The sequence below is a fragment of the Myxine glutinosa genome, chromosome 13 (genome assembly GCF_964187855.1).
Source record: "Myxine glutinosa chromosome 13, kmMyxGlut1.1, whole genome shotgun sequence".
Taxonomy (NCBI): Eukaryota; Metazoa; Chordata; class Myxini; order Myxiniformes; family Myxinidae; genus Myxine; species Myxine glutinosa.
The window spans coordinates 97,207,234-97,222,020 of NC_136273.1; the positions used below are offsets into that span (position 1 = coordinate 97,207,234).

Below are 14,787 nucleotides of genomic sequence, written 5' to 3' on the forward strand. Positions count from 1 at the left end.
AAAATACAGTCCTCATATCCGCAACACTGCACCCTCCTCCTCTTAGGCACGTCCCGGGCCTACAACTTTTATTTAGTGTGACACGTAGGTGTAGTTCCCTCTACTTTTAACCTGACCCTGAGTGCGACAGTTTTAAAACATAAATAAATGTGTCCCGCTGCTCCATTGCACCCTGCCTAACAGACTTACGCCCACAGTTAACCGAATTGCGGAATGGTCTTCAAACTATACACTGACGGTGGGAAGCATTATTTACAATGACGCTATTTTTATTTACAAAACTAACCCAGGACCTGTGATTGTTCTTTCTGGGGGGGAGACAGTCTGCTCTGCATCAATGCACCATTAAAGCACCTAAAAACGCACCAATACACACCCAAGCACCAATCGGTGCAGTCACCATAGTTCATCAGTGTTCAATGCATGTTCAATAAAAATAAAATCAACAACCCCTAACCCTGCAGGTGATCTCTTGCTCTTCGGCTCCCTCTGCTGGTTATTACCTTCGCAAAAGCGGAAGGTTATGTTTTGATCGCTGTGTATTTATTTGTATGTCTGTGTGTGTGTATGTTAATCGCATAACTCAAAAAGTATTCAACCGAATTGCATGAAATTTGGTGGGATGATTGGTTATTATACGGGACACATTTGATTAGATTTTGGGAAACAGATTTGCTCAAATTCTGACTATTTTTAACTCGATCGTATTTCACTCAAAGTTATGAGCGACTGAAGAAGAAGATGTCCATCCAGGACGTCATCACTATAACGCGATCTCCCGCGATCATTTCAACCTCAAAAAAAATTATAATTGCAGATTTGTCAAGAGATGAGGCATATTAACAAACGAATGAAACAGATTTGCTCAAATTCTGACTATTTTTAACTCGATCGTATTTCACTCAAAGTTATGAGCGACTGAAGAAGAGGATGTCCATCCAAGACGTCATCACTATAACGCGATCTCCCGCAATCATTTCAACCTCAAATGAAATTCAAATTGCAGATTTGTCAATCGGGGAGGCATATTAACAGACGAATGAAACAGATTTGCTCAAATTCTGATTTTTAAAAATCGATCGCATTTCACATAAAGTTTCACATCGTATACACACTCCCATGCCAAGTACAGAACAGTAGCTGCGGCGAAGGTATGCGCTCTACCGAGTGCCCGGATTCTAGTTATTATTTGGTCTTCCAGATGTTGTCATTCTTTCATTTTCTTACTGGCGGCCTATTTGAACTGAAAAATGCACCCAATGTGTCCTTTTTATTTGATTTTATTTATGGCCCACAGGGCCGACTAGTGTGGTTCACCTGTGGGGCATCGGTGCCCTGTGGCCAAGGTCCGCCAGCAAGATTTCAGGCCCTCATGGCCGGTTCCAGCAGAGGGGCCATGCCCCAACCCATGGGGTCCATAAGTGGTGCTCGGCCACAGACCTGTGGTCCATAATGTGGTGCATCGATGCAGACAGCTGGTTCTGGGAATTCCGGGCGCACAATGGAGGACTCACGCACGCTCCCCTCGGCACCCAATGGCGCACAGGTCATGTGGGAGACAAAAGAGACAATTGAGCGAGGGGTAAGGTCACAAGGGTACACATCAATAAGGCAATGCAAGGCGAAATGCGTACGGAGAGCGAAGTGAGAAAGCTCGTCCCTACCGTACGTCACCCCCCTGTCACCTACACTACCCTTGCCCTTACCCCATATTTACAAAATCTACCCATTTACAAATTCGTCACTACTGTCACGTCTTCCCCATATTTCTCCTATACCAAATTCGTCTCCACAATCCCTCTACTTCAAAATTTGCCATCACCAAATTCATCATCAATCCTCATAAGGAGGAAGAGATGGAACAACGCACAATGTCACACCCACGTCATGATGCGTCTCACAATCCAAACATTTGCACAGTAAAAAATAATCAAAACATGGCATGGTGTGGAGTACCTGTCACCTCAGGTGAGTGGATGCAGATGGTGTGAGGAGACTCCAATCCTAACTATCCTCTAAATGACCTTAACACTCTTTACACTACCCGGGGTCTTTCCCTGCCAATCCATTGGCCGCTTACACTATGGGTTCTAAAAACCAAATTCCCATTGACCAAACTGTGGTGCTTATCAATTTGGGGTCTCACTCCCCCGATTCATCTCCCGGTGCCCTCGCACAATTTCTGGGCTGTGGCGTGTAGCTCTCCCAGCAGATCTACCCACCTGCACACCTCCACCACTGTAGTTGCCACCCGAGCTTACCTAGCTCCTCACCCTAACCTAACTAACTGGGGAAGACCCCTCCTGGTTCTGTCACCCCTTGGTGCCCTCTGGCACTGGGCTACCCGGGTCCGTCCTCCGGATCCTCGGGCCCCATCCACAACAACTACCGGCTCCCAGAGCCCACCTGCGGCCTCACCTGGCCGACATCCTCACAGTGGTGGAGTGCCCAAACCAACTACACACACTAACAGGCTACACGCCCAGCCATTTCCACAACACTAATGCACCCATCCAAAGACCATTCTTTCACCCGCACCACAGATGCCAATATCTAACCACAATTTACCTGTACCCTCTACCTAACACTTACACTACCCGCCCCGGGTATCCGTGATGGGGGTCCACTCTTCCCCCATTCACACCTTCGCACCATCCACTCCACTCCACAATTTCCACCATACTCACTCCACGACCATCCATTCCAATACTCCATACCATTTATTCCATACACCTGTCCTCCATTCACCTGTCGTTGCACACCTGTGCAATCATACCTGGTGCCACCTGCACCCTCCTCCTCTTCCTGGACCAGTTGGTCAACACAACACACATCACCATCACTCACTCATACACTGCTCCACACACCTGTTCAGTTGCACACCTGTGCAATCACACCTGTTCAATCACACCTGTTCAATCTTCAAACACACGGCATCATCTCAGCTAACTACTCCCCTCTGAAACTTGCGCTTCCCAGTCGTCCCTTTAAACTATTGCGCTCCCACGTCATTATAATCCACACTAATCTACCTGCGTCCCCACTACAGGTATCCTTGTCACGAACTAACCTTAACGTCACCTAATGTCATCTTCTAGCGCCCTACATAACACACAATATCCTAACCCACCCGGGCTAGTTTTCACTGCCATCAACCCCATAATCTAGTGCTCCTTTGCCCCCCATCTGTGAGGGATGGTGGATTTGCCATCCCACCACATCGGGGAGGTCCTACTATCAATTTCGCTCGTCCAAATTCCAACCAATTCAAAAATTTTCCATTTACTGCCAATTCTACCCACTATTATAAATTTCGTATCAAATCACGATCACTATCACTATCACCATCATCGCAGTCCACTATATCCTAGCCTCGGTGCGTCGTGACATCATTAAACTCGGTTCGTAAAGCCGAGCAATGAATTCGGGTGGTTTGGTCGCCTGCAGGTTGAATCCGTCCGGCTTTCGGTTCAAGGGAGGTGGTTTGGTTGGACCGAGGTTCCACGCACCATCTCGGCGCGGCACCTTGCGGTCCCGGGCCCGATGGCTCAATCTCCCCTGGTCGGAACCCCGTCCCCACGAGGGGGCACCGTTCCGCTTCCTCCCACTTGCCCTTGAACCGGACCGGTCGCCTCGCCCGCCAAGGCCCGGACTCCACCGTGCGGGGCGGGGCCAAGCCCGAATCGGCAACGACGCTTCGAAGAGAAGCGACGCAGCTTCGATCCGCGCCGGGCCCCGCACCCAACAAAGCACCCCGCGCCCCGAGTGCTCGCATCGGCTATCCGTCGCCCTAACCGCTAACCCGGTTACCGTCGATGCTTCACTTGCATGCTCACATGCATACGCTACCCCTTTCACCCTCACAAAACCCGGCGTTCCAACGCCGTCCGTACATTCCACCAACGCACTCCCTGTTACAAACCACACCTCTCGCGCACACTCTTGCGCACACCTCGGTCCACACCTCTCCTCCGTTACGTCTTCCGTAACACTCACCATGGGCGTGCACTCTGGCATCCACCCACGAACGCGCTCACATGGGCTCTCCCACACTCGCGCTACCACCAACCCAGGTGTGCTTCCTCGCACACCCTCTACCATTCCAAGCGTGCATTCTCGCACCCACTCCACCACCAACTCACTCCTCGTGTCACTCTCACCCTCGCACGTACACTCCGTACACCCCGACGTGCATTCTCGCTCGCACTCGGTTTCACTCCCACACTTTATAACACACCCACTCGCCGACGCACACTTTTTCCTCCCACGCGTGCCATTTCCACTCACACGGGACCCTTCACCAACGCCCGGATGCCTCCTCGATCCCAAGCGTGCGAAAATTCTTTTGTCGCCAAACATCCTCTTACAAAATCTCCCCGCACAATACACAACAGCACGTCTCACCTTTGGGGTTCTTCTTCCTCCCTGCACCAAAACCTGCAAACTTCCATTTGGATTAGCGAGTACACCATTATGATTTGAGCAGGGACTTTGTACATATTCCATTTCTCCCTGCAATTCCCGGGCTACCTCCGTCATCTCTTCAATTTTAATTCCCAGCACTGCTTTTTCTTTATTCACCTCGACGACCGCTGGCTTTAATAAAACACCCTCCTCTACCTCAGCGGTCGCCGGCTTTTCCAAACCCCGGGTCGCGATTTCTACCCCTGTCATTGTACCCGCGCTTTCCTCAACTTCGTCCAACCGGCGTTTCTCGACCCGCGTTACCTCGTCGTGCACCCCTGGGACCCTTTCGCCCACCATGCGGTCTCTGTCCCTCTGCTCCATATCGGCCCTCATTCCGTTCGTTTTTGCATCAATTTTGTTTCCCAAGTCATTTTTGAATTGCTCCCTCATCTCGGCCATAAGGGCCGCCATTTCAGCCATAAATGCTTGCACGTCTTCCACCGTTGGTACAAAGGGCGCGGCTCTATTTGGTGCCGCTGTAACCACGTGCGCGAGGCCGCCATTTTGTGCACCTGATACACCCTCAACCACCTCATTGCTCTCCTCCATTTGATCCTGGGTTACCCCTAACCCGTCCTCTAGCTCACCCACCGGCATTCGATCGCCTTGACCAGCCATGGCGCGATTTCAAAATTCGGGTTTTATTTCTTTAAAACACAATTTTTCAGCAGCTCGTAATTTTGAGCGCGTTAAGCGCGCTTCGGGTCCGATCCCACTTCCCGACACCAATTGTTACTGATCGCGGTTTAGATGTTATGATGGGCCGAGCGGATGGTCCAACCGCGACCGTTACAGGATCCCCGACTCACCCGATTCACCCAGAACTTTGGCCGTATCGCACCGCAGCTGCCCAATCTGGGAAAAGACTAAAACGATGAAATGCAAAGAGGAAAAGGAATAAGACGAGAAGACGGACAGAAGAGTAATTGGATTTATTGTACACACACAAGCAAAAAGGAGCAATCAAGTTTATTTACAACACATAAGACGCAGGTGACACAGTGCAAATACTAGCTTATACAGACTTAATTAACCCAGGGACAGAACAAACAAAACAAACTCACGTACACAAGAAGGGTGGAAAGGCAGGAGGTGGATGGCTGGAGGGAGAGGAAGGTCCAAGGGGGTCCTGCCGCACGATCGGCGTGTTTAGCAGCCGCCGTTCCTTTGCGGCCCTGCTCAAAACCGCCGTTCAGGCCCCAAGCTGCTGTTGTGGCTGCTGTGGACGTCGCGTGCTTTCCCAGGACTTGTCCGACTCGTCTGGTCCAAACCCTCAACTCTTTCTTGGTCCACTCACTCTTTACCACCGACTCCTCACCGCAACCAACGCAACCAACTGACCACCACCACCGACTCCTCACCGCAACCAACACAACCAACTGACCACCGACTCCAATGACTCACCCTTCTCCACCGACCCCCTCTGACTGACTCTCACTCTTCTTGCGCGCGCGCCTTTATAGCGCCTCCAGCGATCAAGCCGACGGCCTTCAGGACACGCCCATCGGTGTGCTCACCTCGGCCCTGGTTGGTCATGCGACCCTCTGGCTCCCCCCTTGATGACGACGGGCGGGCACTTGTTCAATGGTGGTTTTGGAGGGGAGGTAATTGGCAATCGAGGCTCGGCAATGACGAAAGGGAATGGAGATTTTGGGGATGGGAATGAAAGGGGATCTATTCTCTTTCACTGGTGCAATGGAGTACTTCAATTAATGGGAGACACAGCCTTACTCTAAAACACAGAATAAGATATAACTATCGAACAGGGGTATTCTATTATTGGCTGACGTGTATGCTTGTGGACTAATTATGGGATGCCCTTTCACCTTTACACAGCTCCGGAGGCAGGGGGGCGCAGAATAAACAATAATAATAATACAGTTTTTTACGATTGCTTAAACACGATTTTGAAAACAGGGCCCATTTTGTCAAAACACTACACACAATTCACACAACCACACACACAAGTAGCAGAACACCTCAGATCCTTTGCAAAATGAAACACTCTTGTAAAAACTATACACTAATTTATAAAAACCATATTCTGTTACCATATGAAACACACACGTTTCATATGACTTAATTCTGTTTGAACCAGTTACACACTGCTGTTGCGAACCTAAAACACTTTTAGCAATTCTACTTCTCAGCGATTAGAGTACTGCAAGGGAAGCACACAGAGAAAGTGCAAATATACAATAAATTCACCAAACACCACACAAGACCAATGCTGCAGACTGATGAAAATATAATTTATTTCTCTCCATATACCCAAATCAGTCAACATGTCAACATGGAGAATCACAACAAAACATGTCCCAGTTTTCATGCTACTACAGTAGTGTGCATAACACTGTAAGCTCAACAAATATCAGACAAACGTAAAATACTGTATCCAGTACAGGTTACAATTACAGTAAAAAGAAAAAAAAATCTGAAACCAACTGAAAATACAGTACAGAAAATACTAGACATTATCTCTTCGCCTAGCTGGATCTGGCCAGAGAATTTCATCAACATCACAGGCGATATCCTCATTGGCAAGACAACGTGGGAAGAACCGTCTCGAATGTCGGATCCATCCTTGCACAGCTGCGGCGTCGATTTGGTCACAGGCCTCCTCCATGGCCTGAATGAGGGGTACCTGAGCCTGGGGCCGGAGATCGTCAGCCCTCCACCGCCATGCCGAGAAAAACTCTTCGATTGGGTTTAGAAACGGAGAGTATGGTGGAAGGTATAGTACTGTAAACTGTGGATGGTGTTGAAACCAGTTCTGGACCAGAGCAGAGCGGTGGAACGACACATTGTCCCAGACGACAATGTATTGCATCTGGTGCACTTGGTTTACTGCTGTGACGATGTTGTGCAATCGGTCCAAAAATGTGAGAATGTGAGGTGTGTTGTAAGGGCCCATATCGGCATGACGGAGGAGGACCGCAGTCTGTGCAATGGCAGCGCAAAGGGTGATGTTACCCCCACGTTGCCCTGGGACATTGATTATAGCCCTGTGGCCAATGATATTTCTGCCTCTCCTTCTTGCTTTTGTGAGGTTGAACCCTGCCTCATCTATGTATATGAAGTCATGCGGGATTTCCTCAGCATCCATCTGTAAAACTCTCTGAAATACAGTGAAAGACAAGATTGTGTAGTTCAGCATAGATCTAGTATACAGTAAATTTACATGTAAAAAGGTTACGTGTGCAGTATGCAACATCGCAGTGCTAAAGTGAACAATACATACCTCCACATACTCATGCCGCAGCTGTTTGACCCTCTCTGAATTCCGCTCAAAAGGCACTCGATAAAGTTGTTTCATTTGAACCTGATGTCCTTTCAGGATGCGTGCCAGTGTTGACCGAGAGACCTGATGGACAGTATTGAAAATGGCATGGTCACCGATAATGTTGGCTTGAATTTCTCTGAGCCTGATAGCATTATTGGCCAAAACCATGTTTATGATCTCTCTCTCTTGCTCTTGCGTGAACATGGGCCCCCTTCCTCCTTGTCGTTCTCGACCCTCAATCCTATGTAGAAAAAAATACATGTAACCTACTGTAAATGTCACAGGAAGGGGTATCAAAAGTGCTGATATGGTGCATGCAATAAGCAGCTGATTACTGTAAACTGTCGACAGATTTTATTTTACCTGTTTTCTTGTCGAAATGTCCTAATGACAGATGCCACTGTATATCTGCTAAGATTTGGCTGAACTCTTAGTCCAGCCTCCCTCAGCGCCAATCCGTGGTTCACGACATGGTCAACTAGTGTTGCGCGAATTTCATTTGATAAATTTGGTCCTCTTCTTCTTTGAGCACGTTCTCCTCCTGCTTCAGGTCTTCCTCTTCCTCTACCTCCTTCTCCTCCTCCGTGGATTCCCCCTGTCACCCTCACTCTTCTTCTTCTGACTCCTTCCATTTTGGTTGAAGACAGGTGAACTCACCTGCTGCATTTTTATAGTGCTTAAACCTGATTGGTGTGTCTACAATTAAGCAATCGTGTGTTTGCGCACCTGCTGGCTGTGTTTAACCGATTGGCTCATAGGTGTGGTAATTTGACAGTCCGTGCTTTGGAATTGCAAGGAAGTGACATCATGATATACTTCTGTGTCTAATGTATACAAGTGTGTTTAGTGTTTTGCAAATCACTGTGTGTATTGTTTTGTAAAAGGTGTGAGGCTGACATTGTGCTTATATTGGTGCAAATCTGGGCCGATGTTTTGCTCCTTGAGTGTAAGGTTTTGATAATTGTGTAATACTTTTGATTTTAGTGTTTATGCAATCGGAAAAAACTGTAATAAAGCACACAATCAAAAAAATACAGTCCTCATATCCGCAACACTGCACCCTCCTCCTCTTAGGCACGTCCCGGGCCTACAACTTTTATTTAGTGTGACACGTAGGTGTAGTTCCCTCTACTTTTAACCTGACCCTGAGTGCGACAGTTTTAAAACATAAATAAATGTGTCCCGCTGCTCCATTGCACCCTGCCTAACAGACTTACGCCCACAGTTAACCGAATTGCGGAATGGTCTTCAAACTATACACTGACGGTGGGAAGCATTATTTACAATGACGCTATTTTTATTTACAAAACTAACCCAGGACCTGTGATTGTTCTTTCTGGGGGGGAGACAGTCTGCTCTGCATCAATGCACCATTAAAGCACCTAAAAACGCACCAATACACACCCAAGCACCAATCGGTGCAGTCACCATAGTTCATCAGTGTTCAATGCATGTTCAATAAAAATAAAATCAACAACCCCTAACCCTGCAGGTGATCTCTTGCTCTTCGGCTCCCTCTGCTGGTTATTATTATTTGGTCTTCCAGATGTTGTCATTCTTTCATTTTCTTACTGGCGGCCTATTTGAACTGAAAAATGCACCCAATGTGTCCTTTTTATTTGATTTTATTTATGGCCCACAGGGCCGACTAGTGTGGTTCACCTGTGGGGCATCGGTGCCCTGTGGCCAAGGTCCGCCAGCAAGATTTCAGGCCCTCATGGCCGGTTCCAGCAGAGGGGCCATGCCCCAACCCATGGGGTCCATAAGTGGTGCTCGGCCACAGACCTGTGGTCCATAATGTGGTGCATCGATGCAGACAGCTGGTTCTGGGAATTCCGGGCGCACAATGGAGGACTCACGCACGCTCCCCTCGGCACCCAATGGCGCACAGGTCATGTGGGAGACAAAAGAGACAATTGAGCGAGGGGTAAGGTCACAAGGGTACACATCAATAAGGCAATGCAAGGCGAAATGCGTACGGAGAGCGAAGTGAGAAAGCTCGTCCCTACCGTACGTCACCCCCCTGTCACCTACACTACCCTTGCCCTTACCCCATATTTACAAAATCTACCCATTTACAAATTCGTCACTACTGTCACGTCTTCCCCATATTTCTCCTATACCAAATTCGTCTCCACAATCCCTCTACTTCAAAATTTGCCATCACCAAATTCATCATCAATCCTCATAAGGAGGAAGAGATGGAACAACGCACAATGTCACACCCACGTCATGATGCGTCTCACAATCCAAACATTTGCACAGTAAAAAATAATCAAAACATGGCATGGTGTGGAGTACCTGTCACCTCAGGTGAGTGGATGCAGATGGTGTGAGGAGACTCCAATCCTAACTATCCTCTAAATGACCTTAACACTCTTTACACTACCCGGGGTCTTTCCCTGCTAATCCATTGGCCGCTTACACTATGGGTTCTAAAAACCAAATTCCCATTGACCAAACTGTGGTGCTTATCAATTTGGGGTCTCACTCCCCCGATTCATCTCCCGGTGCCCTCGCACAATTTCTGGGCTGTGGCGTGTAGCTCTCCCAGCAGATCTACCCACCTGCACACCTCCACCACTGTAGTTGCCACCCGAGCTTACCTAGCTCCTCACCCTAACCTAACTAACTGGGGAAGACCCCTCCTGGTTCTGTCACCCCTTGGTGCCCTCTGGCACTGGGCTACCCGGGTCCGTCCTCCGGATCCTCGGGCCCCATCCACAACAACTACCGGCTCCCAGAGCCCACCTGCGGCCTCACCTGGCCGACATCCTCACAGTGGTGGAGTGCCCAAACCAACTACACACACTAACAGGCTACACGCCCAGCCATTTCCACAACACTAATGCACCCATCCAAAGACCATTCTTTCACCCGCACCACAGATGCCAATATCTAACCACAATTTACCTGTACCCTCTACCTAACACTTACACTACCCGCCCCGGGTATCCGTGATGGGGGTCCACTCTTCCCCCATTCACACCTTCGCACCATCCACTCCACTCCACAATTTCCACCATACTCACTCCACGACCATCCATTCCAATACTCCATACCATTTATTCCATACACCTGTCCTCCATTCACCTGTCGTTGCACACCTGTGCAATCATACCTGGTGCCACCTGCACCCTCCTCCTCTTCCTGGACCAGTTGGTCAACACAACACACATCACCATCACTCACTCATACACTGCTCCACACACCTGTTCAGTTGCACACCTGTGCAATCACACCTGTTCAATCACACCTGTTCAATCTTCAAACACACGGCATCATCTCAGCTAACTACTCCCCTCTGAAACTTGCGCTTCCCAGTCGTCCCTTTAAACTATTGCGCTCCCACGTCATTATAATCCACACTAATCTACCTGCGTCCCCACTACAGGTATCCTTGTCACGAACTAACCTTAACGTCACCTAATGTCATCTTCTAGCGCCCTACATAACACACAATATCCTAACCCACCCGGGCTAGTTTTCACTGCCATCAACCCCATAATCTAGTGCTCCTTTGCCCCCCATCTGTGAGGGATGGTGGATTTGCCATCCCACCACATCGGGGAGGTCCTACTATCAATTTCGCTCGTCCAAATTCCAACCAATTCAAAAATTTTCCATTTACTGCCAATTCTACCCACTATTATAAATTTCGTATCAAATCACGATCACTATCACTATCACCATCATCGCAGTCCACTATATCCTAGCCTCGGTGCGTCGTGACATCATTAAACTCGGTTCGTAAAGCCGAGCAATGAATTCGGGTGGTTTGGTCGCCTGCAGGTTGAATCCGTCCGGCTTTCGGTTCAAGGGAGGTGGTTTGGTTGGACCGAGGTTCCACGCACCATCTCGGCGCGGCACCTTGCGGTCCCGGGCCCGATGGCTCAATCTCCCCTGGTCGGAACCCCGTCCCCACGAGGGGGCACCGTTCCGCTTCCTCCCACTTGCCCTTGAACCGGACCGGTCGCCTCGCCCGCCAAGGCCCGGACTCCACCGTGCGGGGCGGGGCCAAGCCCGAATCGGCAACGACGCTTCGAAGAGAAGCGACGCAGCTTCGATCCGCGCCGGGCCCCGCACCCAACAAAGCACCCCGCGCCCCGAGTGCTCGCATCGGCTATCCGTCGCCCTAACCGCTAACCCGGTTACCGTCGATGCTTCACTTGCATGCTCACATGCATACGCTACCCCTTTCACCCTCACAAAACCCGGCGTTCCAACGCCGTCCGTACATTCCACCAACGCACTCCCTGTTACAAACCACACCTCTCGCGCACACTCTTGCGCACACCTCGGTCCACACCTCTCCTCCGTTACGTCCTCCGTAACACTCACCATGGGCGTGCACTCTGGCATCCACCCACGAACGCGCTCACATGGGCTCTCCCACACTCGCGCTACCACCAACCCAGGTGTGCTTCCTCGCACACCCTCTACCATTCCAAGCGTGCATTCTCGCACCCACTCCACCACCAACTCACTCCTCGTGTCACTCTCACCCTCGCACGTACACTCCGTACACCCCGACGTGCATTCTCGCTCGCACTCGGTTTCACTCCCACACTTTATAACACACCCACTCGCCGACGCACACTTTTTCCTCCCACGCGTGCCATTTCCACTCACACGGGACCCTTCACCAACGCCCGGATGCCTCCTCGATCCCAAGCGTGCGAAAATTCTTTTGTCGCCAAACATCCTCTTACAAAATCTCCCCGCACAATACACAACAGCACGTCTCACCTTTGGGGTTCTTCTTCCTCCCTGCACCAAAACCTGCAAACTTCCATTTGGATTAGCGAGTACACCATTATGATTTGAGCAGGGACTTTGTACATATTCCATTTCTCCCTGCAATTCCCGGGCTACCTCCGTCATCTCTTCAATTTTAATTCCCAGCACTGCTTTTTCTTTATTCACCTCGACGACCGCTGGCTTTAATAAAACACCCTCCTCTACCTCAGCGGTCGCCGGCTTTTCCAAACCCCGGGTCGCGATTTCTACCCCTGTCATTGTACCCGCGCTTTCCTCAACTTCGTCCAACCGGCGTTTCTCGACCCGCGTTACCTCGTCGTGCACCCCTGGGACCCTTTCGCCCACCATGCGGTCTCTGTCCCTCTGCTCCATATCGGCCCTCATTCCGTTCGTTTTTGCATCAATTTTGTTTCCCAAGTCATTTTTGAATTGCTCCCTCATCTCGGCCATAAGGGCCGCCATTTCAGCCATAAATGCTTGCACGTCTTCCACCGTTGGTACAAAGGGCGCGGCTCTATTTGGTGCCGCTGTAACCACGTGCGCGAGGCCGCCATTTTGTGCACCTGATACACCCTCAACCACCTCATTGCTCTCCTCCATTTGATCCTGGGTTACCCCTAACCCGTCCTCTAGCTCACCCACCGGCATTCGATCGCCTTGACCAGCCATGGCGCGATTTCAAAATTCGGGTTTTATTTCTTTAAAACACAATTTTTCAGCAGCTCGTAATTTTGAGCGCGTTAAGCGCGCTTCGGGTCCGATCCCACTTCCCGACACCAATTGTTACTGATCGCGGTTTAGATGTTATGATGGGCCGAGCGGATGGTCCAACCGCGACCGTTACAGGATCCCCGACTCACCCGATTCACCCAGAACTTTGGCCGTATCGCACCGCAGCTGCCCAATCTGGGAAAAGACTAAAACGATGAAATGCAAAGAGGAAAAGGAATAAGACGAGAAGACGGACAGAAGAGTAATTGGATTTATTGTACACACACAAGCAAAAAGGAGCAATCAAGTTTATTTACAACACATAAGACGCAGGTGACACAGTGCAAATACTAGCTTATACAGACTTAATTAACCCAGGGACAGAACAAACAAAACAAACTCACGTACACAAGAAGGGTGGAAAGGCAGGAGGTGGATGGCTGGAGGGAGAGGAAGGTCCAAGGGGGTCCTGCAGCACGATCGGCGTGTTTAGCAGCCGCCGTTCCTTTGCGGCCCTGCTCAAAACCGCCGTTCAGGCCCCAAGCTGCTGTTGTGGCTGCTGTGGACGTCGCGTGCTTTCCCAGGACTTGTCCGACTCGTCTGGTCCAAACCCTCAACTCTTTCTTGGTCCACTCACTCTTTACCACCGACTCCTCACCGCAACCAACGCAACCAACTGACCACCACCACCGACTCCTCACCGCAACCAACGCAACCAACTGACCACCGACTCCACTGACTCACCCTTCTCCACCGACCCCCTCTGACTGACTCTCACTCTTCTTGCGCGCGCGCCTTTATAGCGCCTCCAGCGATCAAGCCGACGGCCTTCAGGACACGCCCATCGGTGTGCTCACCTCGGCCCTGGTTGGTCATGCGACCCTCTGGCTCCCCCCTTGATGACGACGGGCGGGCACTTGTTCAATGGTGGTTTTGGAGGGGTGGTAATTGGCAATCGAGGCTCGGCAATGACGAAAGGGAATGGAGATTTTGGGGATGGGAATGAAAGGGGATCTATTCTCTTTCACTGGTTCAATGGAGTACTTCAATTAATGGGAGACACAGCCTTACTCTAAAACACAGAATAAGATATAACTATCAAACAGGGGTATTCTATTATTGGCTGACGTGTATGCTTGTGGACTAATTATGGGATGCCCTTTCACCTTTACACAGCTCCGGAGGCAGGGGGGCGCAGAATAAACAATAATAATCTTTCTATAATTCCAGTAATCTCTGTGTGTGTGTCTGTGTGTGTGTGTGTGTGTGTGTGTGTGTGTGTGTGTGTGTGTGTGTGTGTTGTCTGTGACCGCTGTTTCTCGACAACCACGGGTCCGATATACTTGAAACTTGCCAGGTATATTGCTGGGGACCTGAGGATGCGCCTTTTCAAGGTTTCATATTAATCGGAGAAGTAGTTACCGAGCTATGGCGATTTATTTACCAAACTCCGCAAGCCGTTCGCTTTGGCTTTGCGAATGGACCAAACCATTTCATGGACCAAACCATTTCATGTAAATAGAGGGGTGGGATTGTCACCGTACTCGCAAGCCGTTCGCTTTGGC

The 14,787-nt window shown here is 49.9% G+C and overlaps 1 protein-coding gene across 1 annotated transcript; it reads right to left on the minus strand.

The window, feature by feature from the left end:
- Positions 1-6,698: 6,698 nt before the first annotated feature.
- LOC144888618 (uncharacterized) lies at positions 6,699-8,515 on the minus strand. The gene is made up of 3 exons (XM_078767199.1): positions 8,114-8,515; positions 7,709-7,991; positions 6,699-7,585 (listed from the first exon to the last, which is right to left on the minus strand). The coding sequence occupies exons 1-3, from the start codon at positions 8,380-8,382 to the stop codon at positions 6,935-6,937; spliced, it is 1,203 nt and encodes a 400-aa protein (XP_078623325.1). The 5' UTR covers positions 8,383-8,515; the 3' UTR covers positions 6,699-6,934.
- Between the last annotated feature and the right edge of the window lie 6,272 nt (positions 8,516-14,787).

Excerpts from the sequence above, each read along its gene's own strand:
- LOC144888618 (XM_078767199.1), bottom strand. The coding sequence starts at position 8,382 with ATGGAAGGAGTCAGAAGAAGAAGAGTGAGGGTGACAGGGGGAATCCAC. Across the intron at positions 7,992-8,113 it reads ACATTTCGACAAGAAAACAG|GATTGAGGGTCGAGAACGAC; the intron begins GTAAAATAAAAT and ends TTTTCTACATAG. Across the intron at positions 7,586-7,708 it reads TGCGGCATGAGTATGTGGAG|AGAGTTTTACAGATGGATGC; the intron begins GTATGTATTGTT and ends ACTGTATTTCAG.